The sequence below is a fragment of the Anser anser genome (genome assembly GCF_964211835.1).
Source record: "Anser anser genome assembly, chromosome: Z".
NCBI lineage: Eukaryota > Metazoa > Chordata > Aves > Anseriformes > Anatidae > Anser > Anser anser.
Genome location: NC_139723.1, coordinates 21,129,796 through 21,146,960, shown reverse-complemented (window position 1 = coordinate 21,146,960; position 17,165 = coordinate 21,129,796). Strand labels below are relative to the sequence as shown.

General features: G+C 40.4%; 1 protein-coding gene across 1 annotated transcript in view; it reads right to left on the bottom strand.

Annotated features, from left to right (window-relative positions):
• The window catches only part of SNX2 (sorting nexin 2), a 34,278-nt gene extending 28,699 nt beyond the window's left edge, over positions 1-5,579 (bottom strand). Inside the window, exon 1 of the mRNA XM_083816081.1 lies at positions 5,421-5,579. Within this exon, the coding sequence (XP_083672207.1) occupies positions 5,421-5,528 (108 nt within the window). The 5' untranslated portion in view covers positions 5,529-5,579. The remainder of the gene's footprint in view (positions 1-5,420) is intronic.
• Positions 5,580-17,165: the final 11,586 nt, after the last annotated feature.

Here is a 17,165-nt window from a genome sequence, read left to right as displayed (position 1 = left end):
CTATCTCCTCAGTTTTATCTGAAGCAGCTGTTTTGCTCACTGATGATTACTTTTGATTACACCTGGCTTCTAATTACAAAAAAAACCCTACCAGGCAGAAAAATCATCTTGAACTCTTAAACCTGATTCACACACTGCATAATATGAAAAAGAACATATTTACATGCCTAAATCAACAATTTCACCAGAGGACTTAACCTAAGCCAATAGCAAACCATTCCCACCTTGAAAACAGGAAAGAGTCTTTGTAGGAGTAGACATAAACATGTGGAAAGATGCCACGGAGCCCTGGTAGGATTATGGATCTGAGCTGGGAAAGATGCTGCCCGTGGCACTGTTCAAGAAAGATGCACTACGTACTAGGCTTCACAGGCATAGTTCACGTATCAGTTACAGCATGCTTCCTCCATATTTTGTTTACCCCATTTCCATGAAGCACAAGTGGAGAATACTTGCAAAAGGAGAGGCCTTGAACAAACTGCAGAGGCACCTCAGAAAGCGCAAGAAACAAAGCTTATTCATGCAGCTGTTATAAATTGTTAAAAAGGCATGAGGTCTAGAAGCAACTGTCACAAGAAGATTTCCAGTGAAACACAGGTTCTTCCTATGCATTATTTGTTATATAAGTATGAAATAAAATTCCTATTTGTTGTGTACTTCAAGTCCTGCTTTTTAAGAATAATAAGTATTAACATTTAGCTTTGTGGATGATTTATTTTAAAAGGAAAATTTCTTTCATTTAAAATAGCCTTTCGCTGAATACGGAATTTCCCAACCTATAAATCTTTAAATGGCTCTCTGGAATTTTTAAACAGCTGTCATTCTCAGATGAGATAAGTTAAGGATAGAGTTAAATATCTTGACAAACATTTGGGACTATCCTTATATGAAGAAAAAAACTTAAAATGAAAAAAGCTTAAATCACACACATATATATATATGTATATATACACACACACAAGCTTCTTAAAGATGATTAATGGTCTGAACAGCTACTGTAGTTCCGGACACAGCACCAACCTGTTTTTAAGAGTTTCATAACAGTTTAGTTTGCTGTCTTCAGAAGTCATCTTCAAAACAGACAGCTGTTCTCAGAGAACTTTATGAAGGCACAGAAAGCCTCTGCCCTGAATGTGTCAGAAATTACAGTCAATAATTCCTAACCATCTGATTATTTTGCACAATAAATGGGTAAGAGAATGCTATTCAGCCTCTCAAAAAAAATAAAAAAAATGTACCCATGCACCCACGCAAGTATTAGTAATACGAAGCTATTCCAGTTACACTCTCCTACAGGTGCAAGCTAAAAGCCCCGATTTTGTTCTTTTACGCCTATGGAGTACAGCTGAAATGTCCATAAAAATGGCAGTCAGAGAAGCTGTTAAATACACAACACAGAGAAAATCTGAGTATCAGAAAAGAAACGGAAGATGGAGACTAGCACAAACACATTGCCCAGACAACTCATACAGACAGCATAGCTGTTTAGAAATGTTACACTTTCTTGATGCCAGTGATTCACAAACCTGTTCCTGAAACATACATGCCTGTAAAGCTTCCACACCGAAACTCAAGGGAAGCACCCAACAACCAAGATGCCCAATGGCCAGGACATTCAGGATCCTCCTCTACTTGTTGTCTAGAAACAAAATTCTGATGAGAGGACTGTGGGCCCATTCCAACCTAAACTGGCAACCACAATCTCAATTTTCTTCCCTTCAATTGTGCATTATATTGTGGTAGCAATAAATGAGTATTTTTATAGCCTTGACTTACGAAGGCACAAAAACAAGTTCTCACGTTTTCTGTTGGCTGATATTACAGCCCTAGATATTTGGGCATCATCCCTTAACAACAGGGTCTCTCCCAAACCAGTTCAGCTACCTGTCTGAGCCCTGCCAAGCCTCCTTTGGTGGGATCTCAGTAGGCTGACACAGGCAGACCATCATACTACTCCAATTGCTCCAGGCCACCTGGCTGGTTTTCACTGAAACTGTTACAGAAGCCCACAAAGTGCTGCATGGGCAGAGAAAATAAAGACTCATGTATGAGCATAATGCCCTAAAATTAGAGCACACAATTACCCTACAACCAACTACCGCGTGCTTCCATTACAGCCCGGATGTAACACCAAGGAACAAGACACATATTTCCAGTAGAATTACACCAATTAATTTTGAGCACAGACTTAATCTTCTGTAAAGTTATAGTATAGTGTTCAAGGACTTAATATTTTATTCTCAGATATTCTACTGAGATCATTACTGCTTCCACTGCAATTGCCAGTGTTAAATGCAATATATATCTAGAAAGACATCTGGATTCTTGTGTCTACTTAATATTTTGCCTTCTGTACAGAAAACCAAGCACATATTGCAGGTCTTTGACATAAACTGTTAAACTGGCAATGAGATTGCATACACACCCTGCCCTAAATAACAGTCCTTGATAGATTACAACATCTGCTTACTCATTGTTTTCAAGTGCCTCCATGTATTCTTCCATTACAAAAAAAAAAAGAACACAGGAATATTAATACCACTTGTAATGAGTAGTTAGCAGCTAAGTTGTATGTTCACACAACACCTGCTTTACAGAAGATGGAGATGGGTGATACAGAAATGAGTGAGAAGTGTTTAGGAGAAAATGGAGTAAGAAGTGGCACAACAGTGGCAACAGAAACAAGGAAGTAGATGGCAAAGAAAATTTTCAAGCAGTAGTGGAATAGAACAGACCGGGGAAAGGAGGAGAAGGACAAGGTAATGATGAAAAAACACTGAATGTACTATTTTTCAGAAAATCTAAGGTATGCTTTTTCATATATGTTGCCAAAGGTGACTTTCACATGGTCATTCGCTGTCTCCCCTGATAGCAGCAGAGGACACAGTCAGCAAATTAGCAATTTGTTTATGAAAACTTGTAACAGGAGGTGATTTTTCTTGTAACACAGAGTTAACTTCCAGGACTTCTTACACATATCATAGATACCTTTTTTTAAAAACAAACCAAACATCCGAAAATTTAGCAACTAGATAAGCCCATGAAGACTGTTAATATTATAAAGCTACACAGGGCTCACGAAAACCTTGAACAAAAACCTAGTAGCTGGGAGAGCACTGCAGGCGAGTGCCAGCACATACACATAATTGTCAGCAATAGTCTTTGCACAGCATCTACCACTGACTACTGTTGGAAATACAGTCTTGGCTTAGACAGACCATTTGTCTGATCCAGTCTGGCTGTTTCCACTGATGAAAGCAACTGTGGCAGCTAACGGGAGACCACTCTGTGATCATGAATTCAATGGGAGGTAGTCCATGAGACATTACAATATAGTTGGCACAATAAAAACCCAAGAATCATTCTACTACTCAAAGGCGCTGCAGATATCTGACAAGGAAACAAGCTCCCTACCAGCTCAGACAAGCTGCTGCTCAGACAGCTGCCCAGAGTTTTCAAGCTCTATTTTCACAAAAAGGGAAGTGCCCTCATTTAACTCCAACACAGCAACTTTTCAAGTCCTAGAACACCTTCTTGCTACGCCCCAGAAATTCCAGATGTTACAGCTCAGAGTGTGACATTTTAATGTTTTTCATTGTAGAATTAAGGGGGTTCAATGTAAGACATTAACTTTCAGTATGTGCACTTGGAAAGTTAAAGCTCCAGCTCCTTTCTCTTCACATCCAGAGAAACCACCTTGAAATAAACAAGTCTCCATTTAATTATACAAGTAAGCCTTCCTTATAAACTGCATTTAAATATTTCATATATACTCTTCATAATACACATGAAATTTGTATCTTGTCAGAACAAACTTAGATGAATAAGTGTGTGTCTTCTAATAAAAGATTTTAACACTGAAGCTATTTGGAAGACTTATTACAGCTTTTCCACTGCACATCCAAATCACAGGTAAGAAATAAACAAGATGCCTTTTGTGAGCTGCAAAGAGAATGAAAGCAAGAAAAAATGCTCAGGATGGCTAAGAACAGGAATTAGTCATACAAAAATCACATGCACAGCTCCAAGACAAACCAGCTAGGAACCCTTTCAAAATACCATCCCCTTCATTTACACCAGCTTTGGACCTCACCATCCCCTCAGGTAATCCACAAGCAAGTATGCAATCAACTGCAAAGAGCTGTTGTTACCTTAAAGAACTTCCACAGCCATTTAGAAACATGAATATTTATAGGATTAAAACAACCCTCAAGACAGAAGGTTAATTAAGCCCACACCTGGGATAACTGCCTTTCTGTGGACTAAGGTGCCTTATACACTTAAATTATATGATCTAGCTCCACGGCATTGAGCAGTCCAAACTCAGTTTTCATGATTCAAATTTTCCTTCCAAATTTGCTAGAATGTCACAAAAGCGAGGCTCTTCCCTAAATGCTGTAGCTGATTAGATGACAAAAAAAGCTTTACTGACAAAGCTTTTCAAAGCTTCTCTTTACGCAAAGAGGCTTCCCCTTTCCACTTAGCTACTTTCTTCCAAATAAACTGCATACAAAAATGAAGCGGCACAACGGAACTGTCAACCAAGCCACTCAATGCAAAGTGTGTTTCTCTGCCAGCTTTTCAAGTTAGAGGAGTTTTCAGTAACTATGTTTAATCATTAAGAGAACTTTTAACTGGGATTTAGGCATTAATTCTATCATGGTCTAGAATTCAAACCACAGGAGATAAAAGACGATATTTGTGTTTTACTGCAGTCTTGGTGTACAGATCAAGAACCCAACAATACACAGATATACAGAAGTCTACCAATATGATTCTTGTCAACTGCAGGTTCACACCATTTGCTATCCTTCACAGCATGCTTCCACGGATCTTTTTTTTCCTACCATTGCACAGATTACGCATCTACAAAAAGAAAAAGAGGTAAGTGACTGGATAGAGAAGACAAGCGGTTTTTTAAATACATTTAAGAGCCTCTTTGTGTGCTGTCCTTTTTCGCTAAGGACAGGCGACAGCCAGAACACAAAGAAAAAAGGAATGATCCTATTACTGCAAAGGTCAGGGGCAGGAAACTTCAGGAAAAGAGGAACAGGAACAATTTTCTCTTTAAACGGATAACTGCGCACAGGAAGAGCCAAGTCCTTCCAGAAGATACCAGCAGAACAGGCAGGAGGAGCGCGACCGGGGCTTGGCAGGCGAAGCCCCCGCTCCGATGAGGCGCTTTCCACCGCAGGGAAGGAAGCACTCACACCGCCAGCTGCGGGACCGCGGCCCGTCGCTTTTTTGGTGTTTTTGGGGTATTTTTGGGGGGTGGGCGGGGTGGGGGTGACATGAGGGAGGCCTGGAGGCGGCGGCTGAGCCCCCCGCCCCCCGCCGCTGCGGGGCCGCGTCTCCCGGCCCAATTTTCGCCTCACCGCGGCCCGGGCAGGCCTCGCGTCCCGCGGGAGCCGTTCTCTCACCTCCATGGTGGACACGGTGCTGGCGAAGAGCTCCTCGCCGTCCTCCAGCTCCTCCAGCTCGGCGGGACGCGCTTCCCCCAGCGGCGGGGGCTCCCGCTCCGCCGCCATCTTACGCCCCGCGCCGCCCCGCCCCCGCCCGGCCCGCGGGCACGTGACCGCGAGCCGGGAGCGCGCAGCGAGACAGCCCTCCGCCGGCTGCCGCCACGCAGCGGGCACGCGCAGCGCGGGGCCGGGAGGCGCGCCTCAGGCAGCGCGGTGGTCGCGTCGTCCCTGTGGGCCTGAGTAGCTGCGGTGGCTGCTAGGAGATGTAGGAGCTTGCTCGTCGTTTACCAGATGTGATAGCATTTTTACGTTTCACGGGAATGGGGTGTTTTTCAGTGTATCCACGTTTCCCTTTTCGCCACAAACCAAGAACCGTAGTAACACTTCAGTTCTTCAAAGCAAATACGAGATTAAACACACTCTGTGCATACTTTTACTGTGTTCCTAAGTTCATAGATTCACAGAATCGTTAAGATTGGAAAAGACCTCCCAGTTCATCTGTTCCAACCATCCACCTACCACCAATGTCACCCACTAAACCATGTCCCTAAGCACCACGTCCAACTTCTCCTTGAACGCCCCCAGGGACGGTGACTCCACCACCTCCCTGGGCAACCCGTTCCAATGCCTGACTGCTCTTTCTGAGAAGAAATGTCTCCTCATTTCCAACCTGAGCCTCCCCTGGCACAACTTGAGGCCGTTCCCTCTAGTCCTATATCACTAGTTCCCTGTGAGAAGACGCCGACCCTCAGCTCCCCACACCTTCTTTTCAGGTAGTTGCAGAGAGCAATAAGGTCTCCCCTGAGCCTCCTCTTCTCCAGACTAAACAACCCCAGTTCCCTCATCCACTCCTCACAGGACTTGTGTCCCAGGACCTTCACCAGCTTCGTAGCCCTTCTCTGGACACGCTCCAGGGCTTCGATGTCCTTGTGCTAAGGGGCACAAAACAGCCCATTGCTCTTCACTGTATCTAAATAACATTCAGACATATTTTTAAGACTTAAAAATTCAAAGAGAAAAACTTGAAAACCTATTCAAAGTGTGCAAGTATTTTCTGTCCAGAAATCTCTCTCTTTGGCCTTTTCCTTTTTTTTTGTGAACGGCACCATCATTGGATAGCACAGCCTCACTGCCTTTCCAATGTCTTGTCCAATGTCTTGTGGTATTCCTGTTCTGCTATTCTCTTTCTGGAAAATTCTCAAATAACTGGCACACACAAGTTTTAAGGAGAAGTTATGATTCAGTCACCTCACTAGTAATTCCATACCTCTGACATTATACCATTAAGATTTCTCACCATAATTTTGTTTTCAGTGATTTGAAAGATCATATGATATGTACTATGTTTTTTAAATTTCTGGCAAATATACTAATCTAGCATCGTGCTTAGGTGTTTAATGGTTTTCCACTAGACTGACTAGTTTTCTGACTTCATCAAGAATCACACTCATGCCTTTAATGCTCATGTGGCTAGACTATAAATCAGCTCTCCTAAATACCTTGAAGTAGTCATCTATCACACCAATTGAGTATGCTACAGAAACAGAATAAAATAAAGAGCAGACAAGATGTCAGTTTTGGTGTTATTTTTCACTGATTAACATGCTGGTATGTGAGGAGTTTAAATTCTCTCATTTCAAAGTAACATTATATTTTATTGTTTACTTACTCTTCCAGTGCTTCTGAGATTTGTGAGCACAGAAATCCATTACAGATGTTTTTATGAGAGAAGGACCAAAGGAGTAATATAAAGGTACTGTAATACAAAGGAGTCATACAAAGGCTACTGGATTTTAAAGTAACTGAAATTTCAGTTTGGAAAACTGCGGATTAGTAAATGGGTGAAAAGATAATCCAAAACAGAGAAAAACACCTGAGGAAATAAAATGGGAAACCTCTAATGCTTTGAGAAAACTCATGATGATTTCAAAAAGCCAGTCATATGTGAAATAGCGATCTGCCACTGCAAAGAAAAGCTAAATTTAAAGGCAAGCCTCATCCCCATCAACACAGGTGCTCATACGTGTACCATTAATAGCTCAACTCTACCGCATGCTGCAAAGTAAGAATCCAAAGGAGAGGAGAGGAAGCTACCCATGTATGCTAAGGGGAGCTGCAGTCACTCATTCCTTTGCAGACAGTAAATCCACCCCTACACCACTACCTGAGACGGGTGTTAAGGTTGTGAAGTCAAGAAACTCATCAGTGGAAATGATGAGACAAAGTTTACCTGTGGAACTTGATTCAGCTCTTTGCGTGGTTGCACTGTGACCACTTTAATTGCATGGCTACAAGCATATATTTCCGTAGGAGCCTTCTTCCCAGGGACCATTGACTGCACAGCTACTGACGTTTTTCTTCTTGATACGACAGTTAGCTACATACTTCATTCATTATATGCAGTTCCTACCCTGGTCTGCAGACAAAACAATTCATCTCCTCGCAGGCTTTTCTCTGAGGTTCCTTGCTACACAGTCTGAGTTTCACAGGCACTGATGAATGTTTTCTTCAGAGTATTCCTGTGGGAGTATGTTGCCCATTTTACAGGCAGTGTGCAGAGGATGAAAAATAAAAAACAAAAGTGCTTGCTAATCCAGATCTCCACAACTTGAGGTAGCTAAATTTTATGTTTTTCTAGAATACCTAACATTTCAATTGTTTCTTTACCTAGGCAGCCAGCCTTGATATCGCAGTACTAGCTGTATCCACACCCCTGTGGATGCACTTTTATTCCTCTACTCCTCTCTTCTATTCCTTCCTTTCCTGTTTCCAGCCCTTGTCAGATCCCATATTTTCTGGATTAATTTTGAGGGAAGCTGAGAACCCTCCAAAACTAGTGATTTGTGCTTTTGGCCTACCGGCCAGTGGTTCTTCCAAGCCCCTAACACCTGCAGCATGGACACCTCACTGCACCTCTCGTGACTCTGCCTACAGCACCTGCAGGCTCTGCAAGCCTTCGCAGCCCAGCCACTCAGGGGAGATAAAGAAATCAGAAATGCCTTTTGCATAAACACTATTGGGAGTGGCTGTACAATAAAGGAAGTTAATTTTTATTGTGCAGAAATATGTTTCACTGAAGATTATAATCTTGTTGATCTTATATGGCTTTTAAAATGAACAATACAGCAGTGCCAGAGCTTTATTTTCCTTTCCCTCATTCAGGCTGCAGTGGTGCTGAAGGACTGAAATAGCTCTAAGTTATTTGGGTATGGGTAAAATAATAATATTATTATTTTGCCTGGATATATTTCTATTCATCTGTCCCAAAACAGCTAAATTACATAATAAAAATGAAGTTGACAAATTTCTAAGCAATTTGAATCAAGGTTTTACGTCAAATGTGACAGATTTCATGTACCTTCTTACGTGTGAGACACATCATCGACTTTGCCTCAGCACTGTTCCAACAGAGCAGCCACTGCAGTCCCATGTCTTTTTAATGACTGAAGTATCAATTAAACTGAAATAGATTGAAGACTAAGAAAAAGTAGTTTTGGAGGAAACAGTGACAGTTAGTTACACAAGCCTGAAGGCAGCGCCTGTAATTTCAGTCTCCAGGGAGCCCCAGGAAGTCATCTGGTCCTTTTAGCTGGTAAAATGTTTGTCAAACCTTTTCTTAAACATCTCCAATGGTGAAGACCCAAAAGCCTCATCAGGCAAGCCAGATTAGTGCTTTGCTATCTAGCACCAGAAAAATATTTCAGGCATCTCATGCCTCACCTAAAAGTCCATGGCTCTCCTGCTACTGATGTACCCTGGTGTGAGGTATGGCTTGGTATTCATGTGGCACTGCTGGGCTGCCTTCCGTTGTGATCTTACTTAGAGACACTCGGCCTCATTTTGTATCCTTGAAGTGGTTTGCTCAGACTTCAGAGTAAAATCTCACATTCCCTGCTGAATTTTGCCTTTCTTTTTACTGGCATTAACTCCAGTCTGTTCTGACCATTTCGGATTATTTTACTGTGCTTCAGCTGTTTGTTATCACTTGCAAATATAATATGCATTGTCCCCATTCCAGCATTGAAGAGATATTAAATCATAGCGGGCCTGTGATATACCACTGTCATTTTTCATTCAATGCATCCTTCTGTAACAATGGTAATCACGGAAAAACAGTCTCTGAGTTTGTTTTCTTACCAGTTCCATGTCTACTCTATATTAGGTTGCATATACTGTTCCATTAGCTTCCTTATGAAAACATCATAAAGGATGAATGTTCAAGAAATACTTAAAGACTATTTCCTCACTAAGTAATATTGTAAGAAAATGGCTAAGTGCAGTAAGGGAATAATAACCACCAGAGTGCTTAGAATTAGAGTAGATGAATTTTAGAGATTTGATTTTTTTTCCATTTAGAAAATATTAAACTAGGAATAATGTTCTATTGCATAGTGCCTACGCTTGCATGCAGCAGTAAAGCACTGCAGTGAATCATCCTTCCCCCAAAAAATTACAAAACACAAATATTTACAAAATCTTTGTATTTGACACATGTACCCACTCATCCAGTTAGCCAAATGAACATTAGACTTCAGCTCATGATGACTGTTCTGTGAAACATATGCCATCTTTCTGTCTGAGTATTTAACTGCATATTCTACATAAATAAATAAATAAATTTGTTCTGGCATCTTTGTTTTATTCTCTGCTAGTGTGTGGTCAGTGTTTTTCATTTACCAGAAACAAATAATTTTTACTTATGTGAAAAAGGTTCAGTAATAACAAGTTGGATATTTAAGTTGCTACTGGGGTAGTGACAAATACCAACCTCAATCAATTAATGCAATGGGAATTTCTGCTCTCTAGTTCGTCTAATGTTGCAGTAGATTAAAGAAGTTCTAGAAGTGTTAGCAGGCTATTTTCTCTTTGCCCTAATGGTAAAATAATGTAGAAGAATAGATGTAGAAGAATAGCTTTTTTTTTTTTTTTTTTTTTTTTTTAAAAAAATCTTCAAAAATGCTTATGGCAGCTGAGAACTGAGTGAGAAACACTGGTTACTGTGATATATGTTCATCATTTATCTGCTGTCATGATTGTCCTCTACTGCTTATGCTTTACAAGAGACAGAATGCCTTCCAGCAAACATTTGTTTTTGTTTTGGCACTAACAGCCTTCAATCCTAACCCGACTGTTGTAACTTGATGAGAAATACACAGCAGCCTCTGAGATATCTTGATTTACTTTGGGCTTCATTTGTCACTGCCTCCCAAAGTTGGTAAGGAGTCACGCTGAAAACAAATACAAGGATGTTGTCAGCAAGTAGAAAACCTGAGACACTTCTTGCCAAAGTAGAAGATATGCATCTCAAAAGCTCCAGAATTGCTGGACGTAGGTCAGTATTTGGAAGAGGTGCCATATCTGCTTGCCTGAAGCTCACCCTTCTGCATGCATCTGCTTATGGTCCCTGTAGAAGAGACAAGCATAGTCGTTATTACGTTAAGGAGAGCTAAGAGTTCACATAAGTGCAACCTAAATGCTGAGTAGTTATTTGTTCATCCACAGCTCAGTAAAATTTTGGGACCATATAGCTACATGCCCATTGTCCACAACTAAAACTGTTTCATGCATTCCTATAAATACAGAGCTGTCTCAACCTGCTTTCCTACTTTCAGAGAAGGTGAAAAAATCTTGTAAGGTCTGCAGTTGGTACCAGAAGAGGTTTAAACTTTTGTAGTAGTTTATTAAACAATTTTAACACACTTTATGAGGGGTGAATTGTTACAAGATTTGTGAGGTCAAATCAATAATACAAGCATCCCTCCCCCCCCCCCCCCCCTTTTTTTTTTTTTAATATTCTCTATTTTGTTTTGGGCTTTCAGTTAAAGAGGTAGGAGCAGTAGAAGTAGTAAGTCTGATTAAAGATTCATATGCAATTTTAGCTGCTAAGTGACATTCAGAGCAATTCATTTCAGGGAATATTATTTGACCCCTTTTTTCAGAGCTACCTGTTTATATTGATGTATTGAGTCATCTTTCAGCCAAAACTACAAAATACAAGAGTTCCTAGAAAAACAAAACAGTAAGAGGGGCTGGAGGCTGGAGCTCCTGGAGAAAACGCAGTGTGCAGTCCTTGTTGGTGCCACCCCTGTGTGGAACATATAAAGGTAACATATGGAAATCCCCCTGTCCAGAGAATAAGTTTCTTGTACCTATTATGTGATTTTTCTTAATGGATTCTGGATTCCAAGTTTCTTCAACTGCGCAGTCCCTTACCATTTCCCTTCCTTACCTGGAAAATAAGGTTAGAGGCAATTCTCTTTTTCTACAGCTACTACTGCATCAGAAACTGCTCAGAAAGGCCTCCTAACTCACCATCACTTTTTCACCAGAAGAGAATTTAACTTTACCATTTATTTTTATCTAATTTCTCAAGGGAAAAATTTAGTCAAGTGAGAACATTAGGATCAGAACCAAAATTAAAAACAGTTTCAGGAAAAATAAAAAACAAACAATCCATTTGCAAGTGTTAGGGTTTTTTTAGGGGAGAAAGAAATAACCTGCTGAAAGCACACAGTTTATTAAAAAATTAATTCAATCAGAGCTGCATCTCAGCATATGTTTTTCAGCCAGATGTACTATCTCCATCTAGTGAAGGACTTAGATGAGAGCTCAGAATAGTTTTGTGTTATCACTTGGTAAGCGAGGAGATATTGTACTGTCTTATTCTTTCAGAGAAAGATATTTCTGTGGCTAATCTCTGTTTGGAAGATTTGAGGAGGAAGCATTGAAGAATTTGAACGAAGAAGAAGTTTTTATATATGAGAACCTTATGGGCAATCATGACAAAAGCCTGAAGGTATAGAAAATGGCAGCATGGAAGAAAAGGAGTGACATACAACAAAAACAGGTCACCTCCCAGCTGAGCACCATAAACATAAACCTTAGCAGCACTGTACTGTTCTGCCAAGTCATAAGCCTTTGCAAAGGAAGCTTGTTGTCCTCTTGCTTGGCACAAAACACAGGCTGCAGTGCGCACACACAGCAGCCAGCTCCCATGCTGTGGGATCACAGTGCTGGTGGCCTTGCTGTATCCTCAGGTGGCAGAGTTTTCAGTTGTTACCATAGAAGCAAAACCAGGTTTTACTTGCTACAAGATTTCTCTGAAAGAAGGTCTACACAGTTAAAGCATTAAGCTAAACTGCCGGCTAATTCATCCATTTACAAAATATGCATAAAAAAACAAGGGCACAATTGCAAACAGTTCTTTGGACTGGATAAGGAATGCTGCTAGAGACAATGTATTTTGTTGTGTGTTCTCAGGAGTGAAAAGCTTTTGAAGCCATTGCTAGGGCAATTGCTAAGAGGGTCCTCAAAGAGCTTGTGGGAGTCTAGGTTTACAGGTCCCAGTAGTTCCTCAGAAAGAGGTGTTGCATCTACTCTTATATAGATATTCACTACATTAAAATAGTTTGTCCCTCTCAGCTTGCAGTGTGTGGGTGACCTGAGATATTTCACTCTGATTTAAAAGTAGAAACTAAGAAAAGAGAAGTCTGCCCTCTGACATTACTGCTGGAATTTTAAGAATTCACATATCCAACTCATTGTTCCAAAAACCTGCATTTCAGTTGTTCACCAGCATTTTCATGTATATATGTAGGGTACAGTTTAGCCATCTTAACTTTAGCTGGCTAAAATGCAAGAATCTACTTGAAGTAGATTATAGGAAGAGGGAGTCAAAGGGAAAGATGATTCCTCTGCAATCCTACCTGTCTGAAAGTGCTGCGCAGGGGTGAATAACATGATGAGTGCCTTTTTCCATTGCCTAGAGGATGATTATACAGATGCATAGATAGATGCTTAACTTCAGGACAACTGCAGTTAGGCGAGAAAATCTCATTCAGCAAAGTATATGCATGTATCGTCAATTATAAACCCTCCAATTTATTGAGCCTTAATCTTAAGTGTGCCTTGTTGGCTTACTGTGGTGTTTATCATCATAAAAATTATGAACCGACTGTAGAATTAACCTGACTCAAAATACTATTAATAATACTCAGTCCAAAATTAGCCTGAGAAAAAATGAATTCCACTCCAGACATGCTGGCTCATATACTACTGCTGCTTAAAAACAAATAAACAAAAACAAAATAATAAAAACAGCCACACACACACACACAAAACAAAACAAATAAAACCCCACACAAATAATAACAACAACAACAAAGAAATAGACAAAAAAAGTCCAGGTCCCTAGAATTAGAGAAAATAATTAAAAAACAAAACAAAACAAAACACTCAAACTTTAAGATGTCCTTGAAAATGTTTGCTTTTACATGGATTAAGAGAGCTAGGCACAGAAATGGTTATTCCGAATGTCTAGTCATTTTTTTTCAGACCATAATCTCCAATCCACTGATTTTTCCCCCTACTTTGTGAACATATAAGATAAGAGCAAGTGAAAGTAATTTTTCGTTGAAAATTGCACACCGAGTATGCATGCACCAGTATTTGCTTTATTTCAAAGTTCCATAGCCCAAATGCAGCTGCAATTTGCAACATTTACAATTTTGCTGTAAAATGACTTGGGGCATCTGTCTACATTATAGCCAGACCAGGCAAAAGATAAGTAGGAAAAATGAAAAACTTCTAATATAATTGATTTCCACCAAATAGCACTGTCTCTGGCTGTTATAACAATTAGTTTATCAATTTAATGTTGATTACGACTTTCCCCCAAAGTAACAGGGAAGCTTGTAAACGTCCAGTGAACAGCATGCAAAAGAAAGACCTGGCACTGTAGCCACAAGAGCATTAATACATATATATTTAATTTTCTTTAAGTTACTTTCAGACACGTTATGCAAAAATCTATTTTACAACATTGTCCTTCTTTGACAAATTTTATTTCAGTGTGCTCTGGCTAAATTTATCCTATGGAGGAGTAAGTATGGGCTTGGAAAAGCTTTTTTCTTCAAGTCTATGTTTCATAAGATAACAAGTGCCAAACATAGATAGAGAGAAAAAGGATGCATCTCTCAAGAGCATTGAAAAAGCAACTAATATACTGCCTAAATAAATAAATAATCACATTTGCAAATTTCTTATTAAGAAAACTCCTTCTAGAGCTCAGAGAAGTCCATAGAGGAACATGCAGTCTTAAGATAGTGAGGAATCCACTGATAAAGAAATGTGAGCTTCGGAGACAAACTGTTGAGAATCACTTGACATCTTAGGAAGCATTTTAAAGTACTTGACCTGCATAAGCTAGAAATTTATCTACAGAACAGTGCATGCAGTTTTCTGGTCCTCTGTTTATCTAGCTTATATGTTGTGTTTTAGACCGAAATCTATTTCCTTTGATTAACCTGCTGTTATGTGTGCCAAAAAACAGGGCTTCAAACACCTCATTTCAGTGTTATAGATTATACAGTATGATTCTGCCGTAAGGTTAACTAGTAAAATCACTTAACCTGTTCGAGACAAATTTAATAAGCTAAAATGTTATTAATAAAATTCTGTATGAGCATGTCAAAGTGGCATAATTCTGTAATATGGTATAATTCTGTAAAATTTCTTCGTGCGTAACAAAAAGTTTATTTTTCCTGGAGATCACTAAGTTCTCTTTCTGTGTCTGCTACCATACTGACACATTAATGTAATGATAATGGAGTGATATCGCAGTTCCTCTTTCTTGTTTGCAGTTCTACCGATTAAAATAGAAGAAGGAAGAGTAACCCCCCACTTCCTGCCTGAAGATAAGAAAATAGGCCATTAATAGCTGACAAGCTGACCTATCCAGAACGACAAACACAACAATTCTGTGGAATTATTTCAAGATATTTGTGCTCTTTGAATTATTTGGAATAATTTCCTCCAACAAACATGCCCACCTTTCTCTTCATAAATCAGTCCAGTGTCTCCAAAATGTGTGTTACACTGAAGCATTTGTTTCCACAAGGAGCTCAGATCTGTGGAAGAGGTCGCTGCCAGCAGTGGCCAGATGAATGGCCAGAGCAGTAGGATGCAACTGCAGGCAGCTAAAGGCACAGGCAGGTAACAGGACCTGTTGTGTGCAGAACAGGTCACTGAGCTCTGCCCAAGCATCCAGCCTGGTTCCCTCTGTGGTAGCAGAGGAAATTATTGTGCTCTGTTTTTTGTTGCCCTGTCTCCTATTGCTAAGTCTATTCCTTCACTTGTCCTCCAACAGATCAGCCAAGAAGAGCAATCAGAAGTGGTGACTTTGCCAGCCCCAGCAGAACCCAGCTGAGTTTGGTTCAGTCTGAACTGGTGAAGCTGATTTCATCCCCGGTAGTCTGGAAAGAGCCCCCTCATTCTTGGTGACAGAAATGCAGGACTAAAACTACTAAAAAGATTCTGCATGACAAATAAGTAGTGAAGAGAACATGTGAGAAGTGGTGAAGAAAACATGATGATTTTGGTTCAGAAATAGTTCAGAATTAATATTGACATATAGAGAATATTTATTTTGTTATACCCAATGATTGAGCAATTATTTAGCTGCAGTACTCAGCAGCACATATATAAAAGTTGTGCATACAAACCCCTGATTCACACAGACATGTAGTTAGATGGGCAACTACAAATTCTTACCTCACAGCCCCAGGATCGTTCAGGACTTCCTGAAAGCAACCACTGCCGTGCTATCAATTGGCACCTGCTGAGAAGCTGCCTGCCTCTGTCAAGGGAAAAATCCACCTGGGGCTCTCAGCAAGGTACAAGCCACTACCAGAGTCATCAGCTGCCTCATCCATGCTGTCCAGAGCAGAGGAAGCCCAGTGCCTTCCCAGATGGCAGCACTGGAGCCTTGAAACAGGAGGGGATGGAGCACAGCCTATGCATTGACAGGGCAGGGTCTGCCCTGGAGGAGAGGCTGCTGGTGCCTGCAGCTGTGGGTGGCCGGGAACACGCTCCGGCTCTGCACACATTCTGGCAACCACAGCTGTGGCTACCATTTGCTCATTTTGTGACCCTGAGACCTGCCCCAATGTTTGCTGTTGCTGAGCCACTGCATGTGACAGATGAACTTCCATATCCTCCTAGTCCAGGGAGGACTGAAAAACTGTGCTAGCACACCCTCTGCCCACTCCCCTGTACTTGTGGATACAACTGGAGCACTCAGGAGGTGCCTTGAAAGCTGGCAGTGAGAATATGACCAGGTAGGTAAAGGTACAGTCATTTAATTTATTTTATCACGTTCCCTGAGACAATGTGCTTTTTAGGGTAGAATTATGAGTATATGGTATATCTTCATCTTTCAGTATGATCTAAGCAATTTATGCATACTGAAACAAGATCACAATGAGTGTAACCCCTTTGAATACTGCATGGAATACATTTCTTTAATTATTTTTTTTTCCCCGGAGGCTTATACATTTTGACCTAAGCCTTTTAATGCTTAGAGGAAATGAAAGTCTTCTCTGAGGTTCTGGTGGATGAAAAACTTAAACACTGACATAGTGCTGCTTGTTAGATCCAAGCATCAGAATATCCAAATGAAATCAAAGTGAAAACATTAGTGGATTTGTAATTATGACTTCAGTATGACAGGAATGCATTGTGGGTTTTCTGGTTTGGAGAGAAAATGTTATTTAGAAGATATTTCTCTTAAAAAATCATGAACATAAACCATCAGCCTTAGGAAATTCCCATACTGTTATTTAACCAGAAGTATTAAAAAATGAAGCAAAAGCTATTTTGGACCAGTGAGCTTTTTGTTCTCTTGTAACAGTTCCAAGCTATTGC